The sequence below is a fragment of the Thermobia domestica genome, chromosome 13, assembly GCF_964235325.1.
Source record: "Thermobia domestica chromosome 13, izTheDome1.hap1.1, whole genome shotgun sequence".
NCBI classification, from domain to species: domain Eukaryota; kingdom Metazoa; phylum Arthropoda; class Insecta; order Zygentoma; family Lepismatidae; genus Thermobia; species Thermobia domestica.
The window spans coordinates 129,100,137-129,120,549 of record NC_137466.1 but is presented as its reverse complement, the minus strand read 5'-3'; the positions used below and the strand labels follow the sequence as shown (position 1 = coordinate 129,120,549).

Sequence of the window (20,413 nt, the reverse complement as noted above, 5' to 3'; positions counted from 1 at the left end):
CCTCTTATGAATCAATATATACGCACATATATACGGTATATGGCTTGTTTAATCAATCGCGTTTTTCTTGTTCTTAAATAACGAAAATCTATTTAATCGAGTTTATTGCGTATTTATACTAATCTTCATTTCCTTTCATACGAAAAACTTCATTTAATAATTACACTCTTGATTCAACGATTTGTTAAATATTGATGTTAGTATATGATACTTGCAACACCATACTGCTTATTCCAAGTATCATCAAATTCTATTACACTCATCCCTAGTTTTAGCAGATGTTATTGACTGTCCTAAGTCCCAACACTAAGTCTGTAGTGGTCACCATTACATTACGAAAAAAAAAGTGGTACAGTACTGTTCAATGACAGTGTGAAATACTTGTACACTGTAAACATACATTATAATACAGTAAATACACTATTTTTAGTTTAAAATCAAAACTTTTAGACTGAATCGGCTGCTTCAGATTTTGTCCGTTACATCGAAATCCATAAAATCGAGGGATGAGTGCATTAATAACACATTTTGGTCCATAAATTAACGAATAACATGACGTTAAAATTTTTTACCAGCATGTATGTAGTAGACGAGGCTAAATAAAAAAAGATTAGATTAACATTTAACTTCTGCACACTACTATTTACACTAATGGCACCTTGAACATATTCTCTCTTCGTCTATTTTCTATCTGACTAGGTTTAAAATAACGAAAGAAAACTTGATACTGATGTAAAGTGATTTCCTAACATATTCACAAAATTATGAAAAAGGCAGCTTCAACTTCTTAGTATTTAGTTTGCTTGATGATATCTTAGTATTTACCTCTCTTTATTCAATTCTTATTGCGCAAGGAAGAACTACAATATGATATACGTGTTTATAAAGTTAACAGTTTCTTCAATTCAATATATATTGAATAAGCTGTTATCCCCATGAACTAAATAAAGTGGTTGCAAATACTCCTAATAAAAGGGTAGGAATTAAAAAAAAATATTTTAACACGTTATACTTTCAATAATTTGGAAGCAAAGCTTTTAATTTAAAATGCTGGTATAGTCTAGTGAGATATGCCTGAGTTCACGAAGCCCCATTGTCAAACTCTGACTGGGATATGATCACTATGACTGTTTAAATTATGAGCTAAGCAAAGACATGATATGCAGAAAGCTTAGGCCAGAAGAGAAAATTAAATATGGCTATTAAAAATGTCCTTGTATCTTGCACCAAGCACTATTATAATATTTCATTTCAAAGCTTACAATTTACATAATTTGAATCACTAGAAATTAAAATGCTGGAAGTAATTTGACTAGTTTTATACACAAAAATAACATACACCTGAACAAAGAAGTGGTACACAGATTTTCATTTCCAAAAATATTTTACGTTTAACTCACCAATACAATTATTGCTCCATCTCTTCTGATTAATATGTGACTAGATACATATTTATGATGTCCAAAATATTCAACAATTACGCTTTCGGAAGATAAAATATGGTATTATTATTATTATTATTATTATTATTATTATTATTATTATTATTATTATTATTATTATCATAAAAGACTCGTCTCAACACTAATGGCAACACAGTAATAACAAAAATACTTTTACACAATAAATATATATCTATACAGTATCCTAGCATCATTAAAATGACAATTCTAAAAATAACACAAAAATATTTTACTGGTAAATTATTCTACATATTTTGTACATATTTACAATACATAAGTAACAACAATAATAAACAAATGCTCTGAAGCCACTCTGATACTTTTTGTTTACTAAAAATACATAACTCTTTGGTATACCATTGCTTAGCGAAACGAGTGAAGCTGAATGGTCTGAAGAAGATCGTTAAGGAAATTTGGATTTCTGTACGCAATGATTCCACCTGTATTGCACCATTTCTTAGGTTCATTCAAGGAGCTGTCATCACCAACGTGATAACGGATTTCAAAATCATTTAGAACAGATTTCTTCAAATGTTCAACACTGTCCAGATGTAAACATTTTGAAAAGTTCGCAACTCCACCACCGATGGAATGAAGCAACCCATGTGGTCCACAAGTATCCCAGCGGAATGTGCTTCCCTTCGATAGTAAATAGCCGTCAGCCAGTCCCAGGGCCACGCACATTTGTTTGTAACCTGCTCCTGAGGCATCCACTACAATATACTTCTCTCGAAGAGCGTTCTTCAGGCTCTCTGATTCACTGCCACTGATTACAATTACTTTCTTTGAGTCTCCAATACTCTTGCTCTCTTCTGTGTCACCAATTGAAGATACATTCATTCCTTTGTAACTAAGACCCCAAAAATACCTACCAGACCACCTAAAAAATAAATAAATACATACATAAATAAAATAATAATAAACTTCCGTGGATAATCAGGAGTTTACTGTAATCTAAAAATTAACAAAATAAAGGACACGGAAACGTACAAGGTATGTTAGAAGAGTAATGAGACTGAATAATAATAATAATAATAATAATAATAATAATAATAATATTGCAGAAATCAAGGTCATTTCCTTGGATAGCTACACAGCGCGTTTCCATTTCTCGCACTAGTGCTTGAAGGCTTCTGCTGCAATACCTTTCAGCTCGACGGTTACGCTCTTCTGGATATTATCCGAAGTGCCAAAGACGCCCTTTCAAGTGTTTTCTAAGCAAGGGAAATGAAAAGAAGTCTAAAGGACTGAAGTCCAGCGAACAGATGAACTGAGGAACCGCAGGATTTTTTTTTTTTTTTTTTTTTTTTTTTTGCCAAAAATGTATTAATGGAGACTGCCGTGTGACATGGTGCGTTTTCGTGGTTCAACATCCAACTGTGTGCTATGTTTAGTCGCATAAACATCATCCTTTGCCTAAGTCTTTCATGGACTTCCCGATAAAAAGTTTGATTGACAGTTTGTTCTGGTGGCACAAATTCCTTGTGGACGATCCCCCGACTGTTAAAAAACCAATGAGCATATATTTGGTTTAGGATTTGCTCATTCTCGCTCGCTCCATTCCTCACTTGTTCTCGAGCTTCTAAAATACCGACTTGTGCCATCAGAACCACTTGTGCTCTAGGTAGGGAATATTCTCCATGGGTCCTTTGTAACTCTTCATAAGTTATAGCAACGGATCTGCCACGCTTAACGCAAAATTTGCACAACATTGCTCAAACTTTTGCCGGTTCATTTTCGTAACAGTTCAAACTTGTACTGAGTCAATGGCTAGGGTTAACTTAACTGCCGTGTAAAGGAGGTAAACAGCGTTGTTGGTTAGTGCACAGTGATGCCAATATCATTACTTTTCTAACACAACTAGTATGTAGGAAAAGCAATTATAAGAAATAAAACAGAAATTGGCAAAGACGGGTGATGGGAAACGGTGTGAGTGTAGTGGGGTACATACTTACATATACTCAATGTCCAGCCTTCTGTATTGGCGAAACTAACTCCTCATTTATATTCATTTATATATATTATATATATAAAACTTCCAAACCTCATTTATATATATAAAACTTCCAAAAATCGAAAATAAACTCAACAGCTGATCAACTTACATTAATGCCCACAGATACGGTTTTGACTTTTCTGTCTACAGTATATACCGCCATCTAGTAGAGAATTTATATGTCTGATTGAAAGGTTTTGCTGTACAGTAATTAACGAGGTATGGAGAAGTGAAAGCATTCAAATGTAATATAATGTCATAGCATTATACCACAATATAAAGTACAGTACCTCTTCTTAAATTTTTAAGTGATAGAGTACATTACAGATGGATAATGCATAATTCGAGAGATTCTTCTCCTATAGAGTTAACGAGTAGTTAAAAGTAGTACTTTTACTTTCGAGTGGCGATAGAAGAGAAATATTTGTGATCGTGGAAAAAAAAAATCGAATTTGAGGCTTCAACAGATCTCTACGTTTTATAACTCTTACAAGACGAATATATGTTTTTTGGGTGTCTGTTCGTCGAGATATGCCTACAGTCACCTAGAGACCATATCGTTCAATGTATCCAGACCACATTTTTAACGTAATGTTCCTATGAAATTTTCCAGAGGAGGTAGATTTATCACCTCTCTTTCGTCCTGTTGGTTATATATTTTTTCCACTAAACTCTATTTTTAGCCAGGTGAAACTATTACGTCTCAGTATTCTAACATAGTGTCTATTTGAACACTTACAGGTATTTCTCTGGTCTTTAGTTTGTTTTCCATTTCTTCTCTCCCTACTTCCTCCTACTCTTTTCTCCATACTGGTAGTGATTGTGGTATTTTTTCATTTACTTTAATATCCACGTTTATGCTCCAATCCTAGAGGAGACAGTGATGACCATAATGGTGGAATAAAATAAATGGAAGGAAACGGGAGAACATACACACGCTGTTCGTCCACTACAAAGCCCACCAAGGGATCCCACAAACCTGGTGAGCGCTCTACAACTGAACCACTGCGGTCTCTGGTTTAGAATTTACATTTCTGGGCTTTTGGCATCTATGGCCATGTTAGCCCGTCACGTATGAGGGATGACGTTCCTCGACGATCACTCGGGGAAAGGTAAAGAAGAAAGGAAGCGGCCTGGGACCTACATGTTACGCACCACCCCGGCATTTGCCTGGTGGGAATGAGGAAAACCCAGGAAAGCGTCATTCACGATGGATGGCCTGAAAAAGGTTTTTACACTTTTTCGACCGAGTGTTCCCATCGGAAATCGAACCCGGGAACGCTCGCACCGAAGGCGATAACGTTAGCGATTACGTTACGTTAAGCCACTTGGAACAAGTTATTACCTACTCCAGCGCATCAGGAAGTGTATCCGACTTCGACATGATTATCCTTTATTGGGAACTAAAACCAAATAGTAATTTATATTTTAACGCTCTTCGTACGCTTGGGACTCAAAAGAGCATCTTGTTGAACTCTTTCATAAAATTTCGAACAATAACTCATCACCGAACTAAGCAAACGTAGTTAAGATATGGTCGATATAGCATATTATTTTGGATAAAATAATGTCGAAATCACACTTACTGAATTTGAACGTAAACATTTAATTATTAATATCCTAAGAGAAATACAACTTATAAATTGATCTAACGAAACTGAGGGGAAAAAATAATGGGAAAATCAAATTTTATTGATTTATCTTTTTTCTTTATGTAACTTTAAAATAGTCTACAATTTTGAAACGAAAGTAGGTGACTTCTTTACAGAAGAGTATTATACAACATGCACGTGGTAATAAAAACTTAAAATCTAAGTATTTTTAAAAGTAAGAAAGAAGTGACGTCATTTGGTACGTACATTTTAGTAATTTTATCCTCTCGATAGAATGGCTGATTTACAACTCCAATCACAGGTGTTCCGGTACGCCTATCGTACACTCCAATCAAAACAGTAACACACTGCAGTCCACCTTGGTAAATATCTACATCTGGACTTCTGGATCCGTTACCGTGTATATATTCAGCTGTAGAATCTACAAAGAAAATAATCCTCATTTAAACCTAATTTAGTAGCTAAACATGGAGGGGGAAAACAAAAATGAAGACCACAGAGAGGGAAGGAGACGGGTCACTTTTTCTTCATTTTGAGAAAATTCAATTTTAAAATTCGAAACCATAGCGTAGTTTATAAACAGCAGAAATAAAGCATCGTTGACTGTACTGTAAATAACGTATGCACTATTTGTCTACAATACGAGGCGTGTTTTTTAAGTAAGGTCCGTTTGAACCTAAGTACATAACGAAAGGTTATTTCAAAAAAGTAAATGTATTTTCAGAAAGTACATACTTTACTCTATTTTTCGACATAGTTGCCAAGTTTCTTCAAACACTTATCATACCTCTAAACCAATTTCAAAATACCCTCTTCATAAAAACTTGCCGCCTGCTCCGATAACCAAGAGTTTACTGCCATTTTTCGGGACCCAACGGGAGCACAGTTTCCTAAACTTTAGGTGTTCAGAAACAATTTTGTAAAGCACTGATCTCGACACGTCAGGAAATTCGTTTGAGAGATCTGTTATTGTGAAGCGCTTGTTCTCACGAACCCTCGCTTCAACTGTAGCCACCAAATCGTCTGAAATCGAAGAAGGGCGACCGGAGCGGTCCTCATCATGGACGTTGTCACGGCCATTTTTGAATTTTCGTACCCACTTACGTACTTTGCTTGCACTCATAACAGTATCACCGTACACTTCGCAAATCTGTCGATGAATTTCTGCAGCAGACAGGTTTCTTGCTGACAAAAACCGTATCACTGAGCGAACCTCACACGCGGCGGACGACTTGATAGTCTTAAACATTGTGAAAGCACAGAACATAATCGTACAGATAGATCAGCTACAGAGCTGAAACTGAGCACAGTTGTTCCCGAGGCATGCCGGTACACGACGCACACGCTCGTTGCGGTATGCGCGCGAACTACTAGTGTCTACAACAAAACGGGCCTTACTTAAAAAACACGCCAGAAAATTCTACTCCTCAAGGTGTACCCACTGATATCCATAACTCGATTTCGACCAAAAAGTGACATTTTGCCTTTCTTCCATGTGGTCTTCACATAGGTCTTATCGTTTAATATCGGAAGCAATAGTTACTGAAACAAAGAAAATGAAAATGACAGAAAAATAAAAGAGAATTCAGAACATACAAATACAGGGTTCCTACTGATCTGGAGAAACCTATTTCCCTGACTTCTCCCTGACCTTTGACAGGAAATTCCCTGACTTTCATGACAGGTGTCAGATGACGATGACATATAAATAAGGAATAAATAACGGTGAATATTTATATATAGAATATTTATTCCATAGAGACAAATAATTATCAATTACTCATACATACATTCCACTTACCACCCATAAAAATCTGAGCAATGTTCCATACTGTGATCTTAATGGTTGGCTAAGCTGAAATTGGTGTACAATTAATGTTAGAAAAAAATATATTTTATAAAATTTCCCTGACTTTCTGTCTTTTTCGCTGAGTTTCCCTGACCTCCACCATTTTCCCTGAGTTTTTCGTAACTTCCCTGATTACCCTGACCAGTAAGAACGCTGAAATAGTACAAAAGACACAAATAATACAATCTACAGTACAATCTAAAGAAAAGAAAGAAAAAAAACTCTGCTAATGACAAAGGTGTGGATAACAAGGAACATAATCAACTGAAAACAGAATATGAGGATGCAAAAGCAGAATTCTGGAACACAGATCCAGATGAAACCACCAAAATGCACACAACAATATACTGTGCAGCCTTAGCAATAACAAGAATATCAGAGGGAAAAAAAAAGCAAAGATGAACCAGATACCCATGGGTAGAAAGACTTAACAGAAACATAGAGGAAATAACAAGACACAAATGCACACAACAATATACTGTGCAGCCTTAGCAATAACAAGAATATCAGAGGAAAAAAAAAAAGCAAAAATGAACCAGATACCCATGGGTAGAAAGACTTAACAGAAACATAGAGGAAATAACAAGACACAAATGCACACAACAATATACTGTGCAGCCTTAGCAATAACAAGAATATCAGAGGAAAAAAAAAAAAGCAAAAATGAACCAGATACCCATGGGTAGAAAGACTTAACAGAAACATAGAGGAAATAACAAGACACAAATGCACACAACAATATACTGTGCAGCCTTAGCAATAACAAGAATATCAGAGGAAAAAAAAAAAGCAAAGATGAACCAGATACCCATGGGTAGAAAGATTTAACAGAAACATAGAGGAAATAACAAGAAACTTAGGCAGAATAAACAAATATAAGAGAGATAATAGAGAAAAACAATTAATGAAACACATGACGAAAATTTTCAACAAACACGAAGAAGACGATAAATACATAACGGAATACGAAGATACATTGAAACAAAAACTTAGCGTTTAAGTAGAAGACTGAAAAGGTATCAGAACTAAGCAAGAAGAAAGGATAACAGACTGTTCACACACAACAAGAATAAATTTTACAAGAGAGTGATAGCAAAGCAAACCCTGAGCAAATAGAACAACTACAAAAAGAAGCAACAGAGAACAAGTGGAAACAACTGTGGGAAACGGAATACACACATAATACTGAAGCAAAATAGATAAAAGAGACCAACAAAATCAACAGAATAACCGACCGAGAAGTTAAAGAAGGAATAAGAAAAACACACAGCTGGAACGCGCTAGGAAATGATACGATCTGTAATTACTGGTCGAAACACTTCACAGCACGACTGCACACTATATCAAAAAGTTCACGGAAAAACCTGCAGAAATGCCGAAATTTCTCATGAGAGGACGGATATATCTAGTTTAAAAGAAACAAAAAGATAACTAGTCCAATAATGAAATGAAATGAAATCTTTGTAAGTTTTACGTCCTATGGTTATGCCGGCTAGACTAAAACGTGCCTAAATACCAATATAATGACAGAATGTGTAGCGAACAAAATAAGAAAATACTGGGAAGAGAACATAGTAACAGAATAGCAAAAAGGTTTCACAAAATACAAGCATGTAAAGAACAATTAATAATAGATGCGGTAATAACAAACCAGGTTTATGATAAAAACAGGAACATATACACAACATACATAGACTATCGGAAAGCATACGACTTAATACCGTATTCTTGGATCGTGCACCGTTTGAAAATATAGGAATAAACGAGGAATTGATACACTTCGTAAAAAACAACATAATAAAATGGATGCGAGCGAACTAGCAGATCCTGAAAGGGAAACCAGAACAATATTGACAGAGAACCCATAAGGTGCTAAAGAAAGAGTGTCATTACCAAGAAACAAAGGAGGATGAGGATTAATCAACAAACGAAATCTACATTACACATTCAAATATTAAGAAGTTATTTCTATGGAAAACAAGAGAATTCAAAACTACATAGAGCAATGGTAGCAGCGGACCATAAATATACACCACTTCGTCTAAGTCAGACAAAGGAATCGAAAGTAATACCAACATTAAAAAACAACAGAGAAGCAAATGGAGAGAAAAATCGACTACACGCGCGATTTCCGTAAGAAATCAACCAGGTAGGTAGAGGAACGACATTTCAGTGGATGAAAATAGGAGATTTATGTCGAGAAACAGAAAGCTTCACGCACGGAATACAAGACCAGGTAATAAATACAAAACACATCCTGAAAAGCATCGCAATACAAGATGACAAGAGCAGGTTTCAAATATATCAAGAAACAATACAACATATCACCAGTGGATACTCAATGATAACAGAAACCGAATACAAGGAAAGACACAACAAAATAGCAAAAATCATTCATCAGAAAACAGTAAAAAGACACCGGAAGTAGTACCGTACTGCAAATATCAACCGGAAGTCTAGAAACGCAATACTAGAAACAGAAAAGCACTAACTTCACTGAAACAGAACAATATTAACTGATAAAGAAGTACATTCTCAGGACAATAACAGGCTGAACCATAGGTGTGGACATGTGGGGGCAAGTGGGGGCGCTCGCTCCACCTAATTTCCCGATTTAATTATATTTCAATCTTTCTTCCGTTTGTTTCCTCCCAGCAGTATATTATCACAGACACACACACACACACACACACACACACACACACACACACACACCTAACACACTATCTGTAGGCGCCGACTTTAAAAGGGGGGAGGAGAGAAGCTTTTCTGTTCACTCTCTCCAATCTAAAAGCAGAGGAGCAAATGAAAATAAAAATTAAATTATAAAGAACGTAATGATTACAAGGTGGTTGCATATCTTCAGGAGTACCGATATTGATTTGCTCCACCTTATCCAAGGGTCTGCGCACGCCTGTGGGCTGAACATCACAGTAATGAACGAAGAGAAGGAACAGGTACATCTAATAAATATCACAATAGCAAACACAACAAACCTGCAGAAAGCACCTACAGAAAAAATAGAAAAAATACAAATAGCTAGCCCAAAACGTAAAAGAACACTGAAAGACTCAAAACGCGAAGATAATGTCAGTACTAATATCGGATATCGGAGTGGTCCACAAGACGTTGAAAAATGCACTTGAAACAATTGGAATTGAAAATACAGAAGAGTGTAATATTAGACACATGCAAAATTGTACGAAACTTCCTGCAAATCCCAGAGACGAAAAATAACATACTTGGGTGACCCATTTATACTATATCGCCTCTTCAGATGAAGAAAATACCTTATTATTATTATTACACTGAGATGGTGACTTCACTAATCAGGAATTACATTGTAAAATATAGAAAAATAAAATCACGGTGTGGGATTCGAAGCAGATTTAAAAATATTGATATTTCACAGGGAAAAAAAAAAAAGAAAAAGAAAATGGCTATGGCTACCGAAACAACTGTAGAGCTTTTCTCCAGTTGTCCTTAACAATCCTCATTGTTTTTTATTTTTTTCTTACGATTTTTTCCTTGGGTTGAAAAAAAGAGTTAACTACAACGAAGTTTTCTGCATTTGTCAAGGTGCTATTTTATTCTAAAAGTATCATTACATTAAGTAATTAAAGAGGAGATGAATATTTCAAATAGCAAACTGTGAGTTCTTTTCGGAAATCTCGTTATTTCCCCCCCCCCCCCTTTTGCTTCAAATGCATTATTGCCAAACTGACAATTTTAAGGGCCTTAGAAAAATTAACCCACGCAATTATGTTTTGGAGAGGTACAAAACTGGTAATGGACACTCTTTACAAAACTACATAGAATATAAAGAAACACAATCCACGTTCCACGAAGACAAAAATAAAAAATGGTGTTATTGGTTCGGAGGTGCGCTTTCCATCTTTAACATTTTCCCCACATAAAATCTTCACCCATCCTGTCCTTAGTAAATATTCTTGACGAAGGCCACAGCAGTGACAGAAATTAAAAAGTGAAAAGTTAAAAAGCAGACAGTAAAAAGAAGGAAATAATACTTGAGAAGACACTACCATATTACGGATGTGATAGAAGATACAGTGGAATGTAAAGAGAGAAGAAATGGATCGTTTTCGTTCGCTTATGTTTGTACAATTTTCATTCTCAAAACAATTTAGTAGGCTTACGATTGATCACGAAACAAGTTGAAATCCGCCGATAAAACCAAAACATTAAAGAGAACTATGTATTGAAGAACGAAATGAAACAAATATCACTAAAACTAAGCGAACCAAAACGACACGGTAGATAACACTCTATAGAAATATGTGGTATTTCGGTAAACCCTAACGAAAATGTACATCATATACTGTGAAAAAATATACTTTAGGACTTAATATGGAGATCACAAACGAAATGACTGACACTGACATCGACTGAAGAGGCTACCTCATCAAACATGACCAGGAATTATGTAATTACTTAATTTGTAAGACATACTGACAACACAAAATTTCAAGAGAAGGGAAAAGTAAAACAAAATTTTAGTTTCAAACACAATCACAACAGTTTCCCAAATAAAGGTTTGTGTACAGACAGCTGAGTTTTGTCTTTCTTCGTAGAACTATGTACATTAACTAGAGGCTTACTGACACAAATCCCAGGGAGATGAGGGGATATGTCCCCTCCAATCTTGCAACTGGAGGGATTGTCCCCCAATAATCCGATTTGTTTTTTGGGAGAGAAATATGATGATTTGTGTCCAACTGCCACAAAGGAAAGTGAGATGAAATTGATGTTCCTCCCAGAATAAGCCTTAAATCTGCTCACCTCCCATTGTTGAAGACAACTCTGCTCCCCTGATCCTCCACAGCATTGTTTTTCAACTTCATAAATATTTTGAACATCGCTTAAAAAAAGGAGGTATGGGAACGGTCTTACCCGTCCCCCCCAATGTTGAAGACAGATTGGTGCCGCTGGAGGCTTAATCCCTCTTCGCTTAAGTATGATTGGTCAGCCACAAAACTTAACAGTGACAAAAACTATGTTTATTTTGGGTAAACTAATCTGGCATTACAAATTTAACACGAAAACACAGAAATGACTCTACACTCATTTAGAGGTCACTTGAAGATACACTCGCTTAGCTACAATATCGCTTAGAAATGTCAGATCGTGATTATCTTAAAATTTAGTATCAATATGTCAAACCTAAACACTAAAACGTATGAATTCTATGTAAATAGCCTACATGAAAATTATATCATTATCACGGAAACTCAGCTTTGTAAGAAAGGACGAGTGTATGCGTAACATATATAGGAACCACCATCTAAAATGTAACGATTATTAACTTATTCTTTTTTCACGTTACATTTAGCCCACAGTTCGTATAATTTTTAACTATATGTCAACTCGATTAATTTACTTTAAATCAGACACGTCACTTATATCTCTATTACCTTTTATTATTCTTTCACAACTTCATTAATAATAATCTTCTCTTTCGGTCGTCGTAGCAACCATTAAAAAACTATTTGCTATTACGGTAGCTAAGAGTAAAATTTTATACATTTAAAGCCAACATAGATTTTCAGCTACTATGATTAAATCTTATTTCTTTATATTTAGAATCAACATCATATTATCTCTTTTCTTCTTCTTCTTCTACTCAATAGATTGTGTACTTTTATGCACCGTTGCTCAAAATCAAAATACGAAAATGGAAGTAATTTATCGCATAGATATACAATATCGTTGTATATGCACAATTGTGAAGGAGCATACACGTTCAAACCGTAAAATGTTAAACTAATCTTTTGAATTTAATAAGAATATCTGCCACATTATTATTAACTTAAACCGTAAACTTTTACTAATCTTTTGGATTTAACAAAGAGAATGTCTGGAAAGAAGCTTTCCAGTTCTTGTTGTGGATTGAAACAAGAACAAAACACACACACAAATGTTACGCACCGTGCTGTGCTGTCATTATGACGTCATAAATATGATAACTACATGAAATGTCATTTTGATATTTTCAGTACTTTTGCGGCGGAGGGGGGGAGTTCTAATGATAAAGTGGAAATTTGGTCCTTCCAACTTGTATTAAGAAGTTGCTGTTGATTATCTTGCATTTAGAATTTTTGTTTCCATGTAAATGCGCATTATATATATATATATATATAGATAGATAGATAGATAGATAGATAGATAGGGGGAACTGATTTTACATCAAAATAGTTTTGCCTAATTTCGTTTCATTGCCAAAATCTTTTTATACAAAGTAATTTCGATCGTTTGAACCTGACAACACACAAATGATATACTGAATTGGCAATATTCATATGCATTTCCTAATTAGCTTTGCACTATTTTCAGTCAAATTATTCCATACTTCAAAATGAACAAGAACAAAATAATTCGTGATCCAGAAGTGCTGGAGACATCTTTAATTTACCAAGCGATACAGATGACTCAGAACTATAATTAGATGAAGGTGCGGCGGAGGAATTAGTAGGTTTAGATAACAATAACAACAAAATAAAGAAATAAAAATAAGAATAAAAATATAAAATACTGAAATGTTCCTCCAGTAGGTTACTATTTTAAAATGGAATGAAATATTTTAACATCTCATGATTATGGCTTTGAAGATAAGGGAGACAATGATTAAAGCAAATGAATGATGATGGAGTGAGAAAGTGGAAGGAAGTTAAGTAACTAACAATTAAACAAAAATGAACTTTGAAAATTATAAATATAATAAACCATTAAACCTTTTGCAATATACTTGTTGCAAGAGTGCACAAGACAGTACAACCATGTCTATCTCATCGTAACTGGGGTCGTGGAAGAAATGCTTCCTGTACCATAATTTAAGGAAATTATTTAACATATATATATGTTTAATTTGTGATATTTGGCATACCAAGATACGGAATAAGGCCCTCAATCATGCCGCAGTTTGTTACACGCTATTCAAACTAGTAAACTCATCAACACCAGTAGTATAATTTCAGATTTTGCCGGCATCGACAAAAGACGGAGGCGGACAATTGGTCACCTGCTCTCCCGAAATGACTCTGATCAAGAACTTTTACACACTGTTGAAACAAAAAGTTGTTACAATTTCTGTTTCGAAAATTGACAGAGTTTGGTACTGGCCACTGAGAGATTGATAACTTTGATGACTGGCGTATAGTCTTTTATAAGTTAATTCATTCTTTTCTATTAATTATGTATTATTTTGACACAAATAACATTTTTTCAGGTAAAACAGTTAAATTTGTACAATTATTGTGGTAAGCCTTGGGTACTTAAAGGGTGAACCTAGGTTTTTATTTTGAAAATCGAGGGGTACTATTTTTTTCAAATCATATCGTTTCCTTAGGGTATTTTTTTCCTCATAATCCAATATTTTTAATGTCTTTCTCTCTATTTTGGGATGAAAAAGATTATCTTTTCTCAACCTCCCCTGGGTTTGCCTCTGCGTACTTGAATGTTTATGACTTTTTTTCACTACATGAATTACTGTGACTATATTTCTTCTATAAAATTAAACGATTGAACCAAACCAAACCATAAAGTGGGTTAGAAAATAATACGAGCAGAATAATGTATTCTAATATGCTTAAAGTTTGTTATGACTGTTTCCTTTACTTCCGATATAGAAGAATATATTCTAATAAGGTTAGTTACGTTATTACTGTTTTCTTTACTCTCGATATAGAAGAATATATCCTAATAAGCTTAAAGTTATGTCATTACTATTTATTCTACTTCCGATATAGAACATATCCTAATAACCTCAAGAAGTACTTACCTTGTCTATTGTATCGTATCGTATTATAGATTTGTTTTAAAAATCAAAGTAAACTTGAATTTACGTCGACTGTTGTCACCTTTGTCAAAACATAGAAAAGAACAAGTAGCAGTGTCACATGTACATCAAGTGAAGGAGTTGGTTGGTAATAGCGTGATATTTTCTCAATTAATACTGAAATCGGAAGAGGCAGTAGATTTCTAACACTTTCGGTTTTAGTAGACAGGGACAGAGGTGACAGAGATGAACCTATTCCTGGAATGCTTAATCAATTGCAGGAAATCGATTCTCGCTATATATTACAGCTAGTGTTCTACAGTGATCAACGTTAAAACAGTCACTTCCAGATTCTCGCTATACAGTTAGCGTTCTACTGTGATCAAGGTTAAAACAGTTACTTCCAGATTCTCGCTATATATTACAGTTACAGTTAGTGTTCTACAGTGATCCATGTTAAAACAGTCACTTCCAGGTTCTCGCTATATACTACAGCTAGTGTTCTACAGTGATCAACGTTAAAACAGTCACCTCCAGATTCTCGCTATATATTAGAGTTCGTGTTCTACAGTGATCAACGTTAAAACAGTAACCTCCACCAACAAACTCGATTCCTAACGTTTTTTACTCTTTACATTTTGACCAAAATTGATGATGATCCACCAACCAATTTTTGAGATTTTTTGCCTCCCAGACGGACGGATAGATAGGGTAAATTTATAAAGGAGTTTTGATGAACTTTTCTACTTTAAAATGGAGTTTTGAGGATGTAATCAATACGAATTAATACATGGGTGATAACTGTATGAACTGATGTATTTCCGCTAGTAAATACTAACTTCTTGACGCTTCTGGTGTGTTTTTCATGGTATACAAACCTTAAATCATTGTGCTTCTTTTGTGATTGGTCAGACGGTGAAGGTGTCAGTGATGAGAGTGCTCATATGCTTGTTTAATTTTGATTCCTTAATTTAATGAAAAAAAAAAAAAGTATTTTTTAAGTCTATCTTTCCATAAACAAGGAAGATTTTCTTTGATCATTTATACTTTATTAATATTGTGTTTTGTATCTTCTTAGGTATTTTGGAAGTATTTGATGGCGACTAGTGTTTAGCATCACGAATATGTTCTTCCTAGTATATGTGTTTCTTTTTGTCATGCCTAAACAAGTATCTTGGTTCTGCATGAGATTTTATAGACACCTTCAGAATCCAGCGAATTTTATAACCTGTTAAGTTTTCCTTTTTATTCTTTCGCTGTTCAAATTATACTTTGTGAGGACTCTTTCCATCTGGTTTGAGACCGAATGAAATAACGGCATATCTATTCATTCTTAGTATCATCTTCCGTTTCCGTACTGTCCATTTTCAGCTATTTTCAACCTGAAGTAACCACATTTTTGTAGGTGACAATAATGTAATTAATAATTATTATTTCTTAAAATTTGATTTCAGTTAATTTTATCCTTATCATTCCAATCTAGGATTGCCAATGCGAAAGAAACTGGTACGACGATTCTGACAAATGCACAAGACAGGAAAAAGAATATGATTATGCATTGTGATAGCCGAATTGGTTCCGTGGTGGATAACATTGGAAAAAAAGAAAAGAAATGAAAAGAAAAAGGAAAGGAAAAACTGAAGTTCCTACTAATTAGCATAATGAATGAAGATCTCTAAATGAATGTCGGTTCGAAAACTTCATAGCATACCTATTGCAAGCTTTTATTTGGTGCTATGTTTGAAAACGCATACTGCCGAAATAATGCGTGACACTTTTCTACCATCAAACAGTAAGATCTATTACACTTTATGTCTTATCATTAGTCTATACCGAAAGCAACATACATCATAGAAGCGCAACTGTCTGATATTGACAATTTAGTACGATTTGTCAAAACTGACAGGAAGTTATGAAGAAAGCCTGTCACGAAAATATCTAGATTTAACCTGGCAGTTTTCTACTTAAAGTATAATACAAGAAGTTTCGAAATTAGAACTATTTTTAGCTTTAAACCTTTTATACAAAATACACACAAATCTTTATAAAACTAAAGAAAAATATTTTATGATTATGGATAACATTCGTGTTTAAATATTTAGGTATTTGAATTATATTGGTTATTGGTTTAACATTTTTCTTCACTTCTTTCTCTCATTAGACAATTTGGAATTTTGTAATGATACTATGGCTCCGGAAGTTTTTAAGTTCCTAAACTTTTTTTCTCCTTAAAGAAATAACATGTTCTGAAAAAAAAGTGTGACAACAGTGTCAGCATTGGGGTTACTTGTAGTTGTGCTTGCACGAGATGCTATTCCCGACGAAGATATAAGTAATGTAGGGTTGCCAACTTTGTTTGTAAAAGTAAGGGAGACTTTGTTACGACCTTACGGCTACGGCTTAATATATTTTATTAAACAAAACTTCTATGAAATGATTGCAGAATACAAATGTTTTGTTTTAAATCTGTATTTATTTATATTTCTGGCCGCAGCTTGAACTTTGAGATTTTTCTTTACAACATCTATAGACCATTTGTTGTTCATGTGAGAAAATATGCGTTCTGTGTGAGCAGTAGATGATCGACTACTAATCAATAATTTTGTTGAAATCCAGAGCATTAATGCGTTTACTTTTGCCTGTGTCATTACCAATGTCCATTTTCACAACAAAAATACATAAAGTACTTTTTTTTTTTTGTGCATTTATATTTTCTCTTAGGGAACAAAATTCGTAATTTGATTATACAAGTCAAGCTGCTTAGATGTGCAATAATTTTTAAACAATGTTTTCTAGAAGTACAACAGATTTATATAACGTTTGGTAGTTTTCTTTCCTTTAATCTTTTACAAATACGGGAGACATGAGCTCTCTGATTAAATATTCAGGAGAGGGGAGTAAGTTTAGAAAGTGCGCCAAATAAGGGGACTCCCGTACAATACTGGAAAGTTGACATTCCTAGGTTAAAGGCTGTTTAATGTCGCCTCCAAGTATAGAATCAAACGTTCCAACAGTACAAAGACATAATGTAACTCTTCTCTCCCTGCCTCTAAATATTTCACAACTGACAAAAGTATCAGACACATAGATATGTTAAAAATTGTTACACCAATAGGCTGAGATGTTACAAATCTTGTGTTTAAATCAAACAGCAAAACCACTTAAATCTCTATGAAAAAGTATTCAGTGTTTCAGCTTACCGATTGGATCAATCCACACTCCGAACTGATGTATTGGAAGGCTTTCAGGAATACCCTTATGAGCGAAGTCTTCTCCAACGTCCACTTCTTTATGCACCTCCGCAGCCAATAATTTCGCAGCACTTGCATCGCCATCTAAGACCTGTGATGTGAAAGACTGTCCAAGTTTCCATTTTTTCAATTGTAATACTGCACGTTTGATATAGTCATTAAATACACCCTTTTCAGAACAAGTATTGCACACCTGTAAGTGAAGTATAATCTTTTCTTTTGTTGTTATCCATCCATAGGTGTTTTCTACAAAGGGAGTCTAGGGGAGTGCTAAAGCAACGATCGGCCACAAGCATTGCTCTTTGCATGCTACTTCTTTTCCTAAGCAGATAGCAATCCGGAACAGGAACGCCTAATTCTGGCACTAATATTAGTAGTTACTTTCTTTTAGTCAATACTGCTCACAAAAAAGTGTTAGGAATTATATTCTGTGCACTTACAGCAAGAATAAGTGCATTTTCTACTACACAACAATTTTATCTAAACACAGAGATTCCTGATCTACTTGCACACATATCAAAAACATGCTACATCCATCTGACTTACCAGCAATAAACTACGCTTTTGTTTCTTTCGTTTACAACGGATTACAGTTGTTACGGATTTCAGCGTCGATAATAACAACTATAACTATAAACTCATGTTCTAAAATAAATACAAGGGTCAGGCTACATATTTAAGTTGTAAGATTAAAAACTCAACATTTACATATAAATATTTTTAAAACATATTAAAAATATATATTGTTGCGCCTCTGAAACATACTAAGGCATCAGTAATACTGGCTTAAAAGTTTTCTATTGCTTTTGTAATGCCTAAAGTCGCAGTAATTCGTCTATTCCAAATACTGCACTCAACCCGCATCTGGTAAAATATATACACACACTACGAGGATCCCACCTCATTGGTGCTTCAGGCGTCCTAGCCACCCCCTGAGCTAATGAGTCAACACATTAGTAATGTAGGTAAGGATTTTCAGTTTGTTTCTATATAGGAAACTTACTCGGTCAAAAATCCGACTTCCGTGTTATCTTCTAGTTTATAATTTTAAAAAAGATCTACAGAATTCTTAAAGCATGACATAAAACATTTTAAATTTCGGCTTATCTTTTTACATGCAGAGAGTATGTGCATATAGTGTGTTTCAGAACTTTGGAAACAAAGTTTGGGAGGTAATTTTGCGAGTTTCTATCAATCCATGAGTAGTTCGAGTTACAGGTTTCCGAAATTATGCGATAATGAACTTTCAGGATGAATATTGTTAAAATATGTCCCCATAACCTGATTTATCCAAAGATAAACATTTGAAAAATATGTAACGGCAGCGCTTGTGATTTTCTCATACGGAAAATTTCTGGAAAATCTCGTAAGTAAACACGGACGTAAATAAGCATCAATGGAACCACTGATCCCTAACAAACGATAATTCGTTTTATAAACGTCGATGTTCCACACAGCTAATGACGTAATACACGCTACTTTCATAAAACAAATGTATATGCCTTCATGAAATGAATGTGCATGTATCATTTCTAATGGCTATTAATAATTTGGCTTACTTGTCATTGTCCTTACTACAAAAGTCCAAGCTTTGCAACGCCTTAGTATGGAATAGTGAATTCGCTCAAAGATCTCGGGTTATGGCAAGTAGTATGACAGGCATCATGTAGATGTTGCTCCAAAACGTGTACGTCAAGTATAAGAATACCATACACATGTCCCCAAAGGTAAAAATACAGAATATTGAGCTCTGAAGATTCTAGAGGCTATGCTACAGGTTCTCCCCGTCCGATTCATCTTCCTGGGAATCTCCAGTCCAAGTAAGAAGTGTAAATCCACACGAAAGTGAACCGGAGCACCGTCATGAATTACTCACAGAATACTCACAGGCATTAATATTTTGGCAATACTCAGTTTGAAAGTTTATTATCTCATGATTTTGGAAGCTTGTAACTCCAACTACTCATTGCCAGACATGGGTGGATGAGGACCTTGCAGAATCACCCTCTGAAGTCTATATTTTGAAACATCTTGTATACACACTACTTCTTCAAATTCGTAACACTACGCATCGGATAAATGTGACCAATAATGCTATATTTTGCCTATTAATAAAATCAAATAAAAAAAAGTCATTAAAAAAAGAACCAACCATATGTTTGAAAATATAATCAGTGTTATAATATAGTTATAATATCTTGATATTACTACTTCCGCTCAGTTTGAATTTCGGTTACGACTACATCAGGAATGAATTTTCGACCACGAATACTACGTGAAAATAATCCAGTCAAAATTATTATTCCATTTGTACATCATCACCTTTTCATGTTATTTTTTGTTTACCATAAAGTCTTCTCAATTAGAAGTCTAATAATATACCATGAGAATATTTCTCAATGTAAGTCATGTGTCCCTCTTAGTTTTGACGTTTTGATCATTTGTCTAG

General features: G+C 34.5%; 1 protein-coding gene across 4 annotated transcripts in view; it reads right to left on the bottom strand.

Annotated features, from left to right (window-relative positions):
* Positions 1-741: 741 nt before the first annotated feature.
* Ipp (inositol polyphosphate 1-phosphatase) overlaps positions 742-20,413 on the bottom strand; it is a 43,708-nt gene continuing 24,036 nt past the window's right edge. For 2 of the 4 annotated variants that reach the window (XM_081736450.1, XM_081736449.1), the window contains exons 4-6: positions 17,914-18,157; positions 5,319-5,493; positions 742-2,343 (exon numbers count right to left, since the gene is read on the bottom strand). In XM_081736450.1, coding sequence (XP_081592576.1) covers positions 1,827-2,343; positions 5,319-5,493; positions 17,914-18,157 — 936 coding nt within the window. In that variant the 3' untranslated portion in view covers positions 742-1,826. The remainder of the gene's footprint in view (positions 2,344-5,318; positions 5,494-17,913; positions 18,158-20,413) is intronic. The other 2 variants (XM_081736451.1, XM_081736452.1) reach the window with 2 other exon arrangements.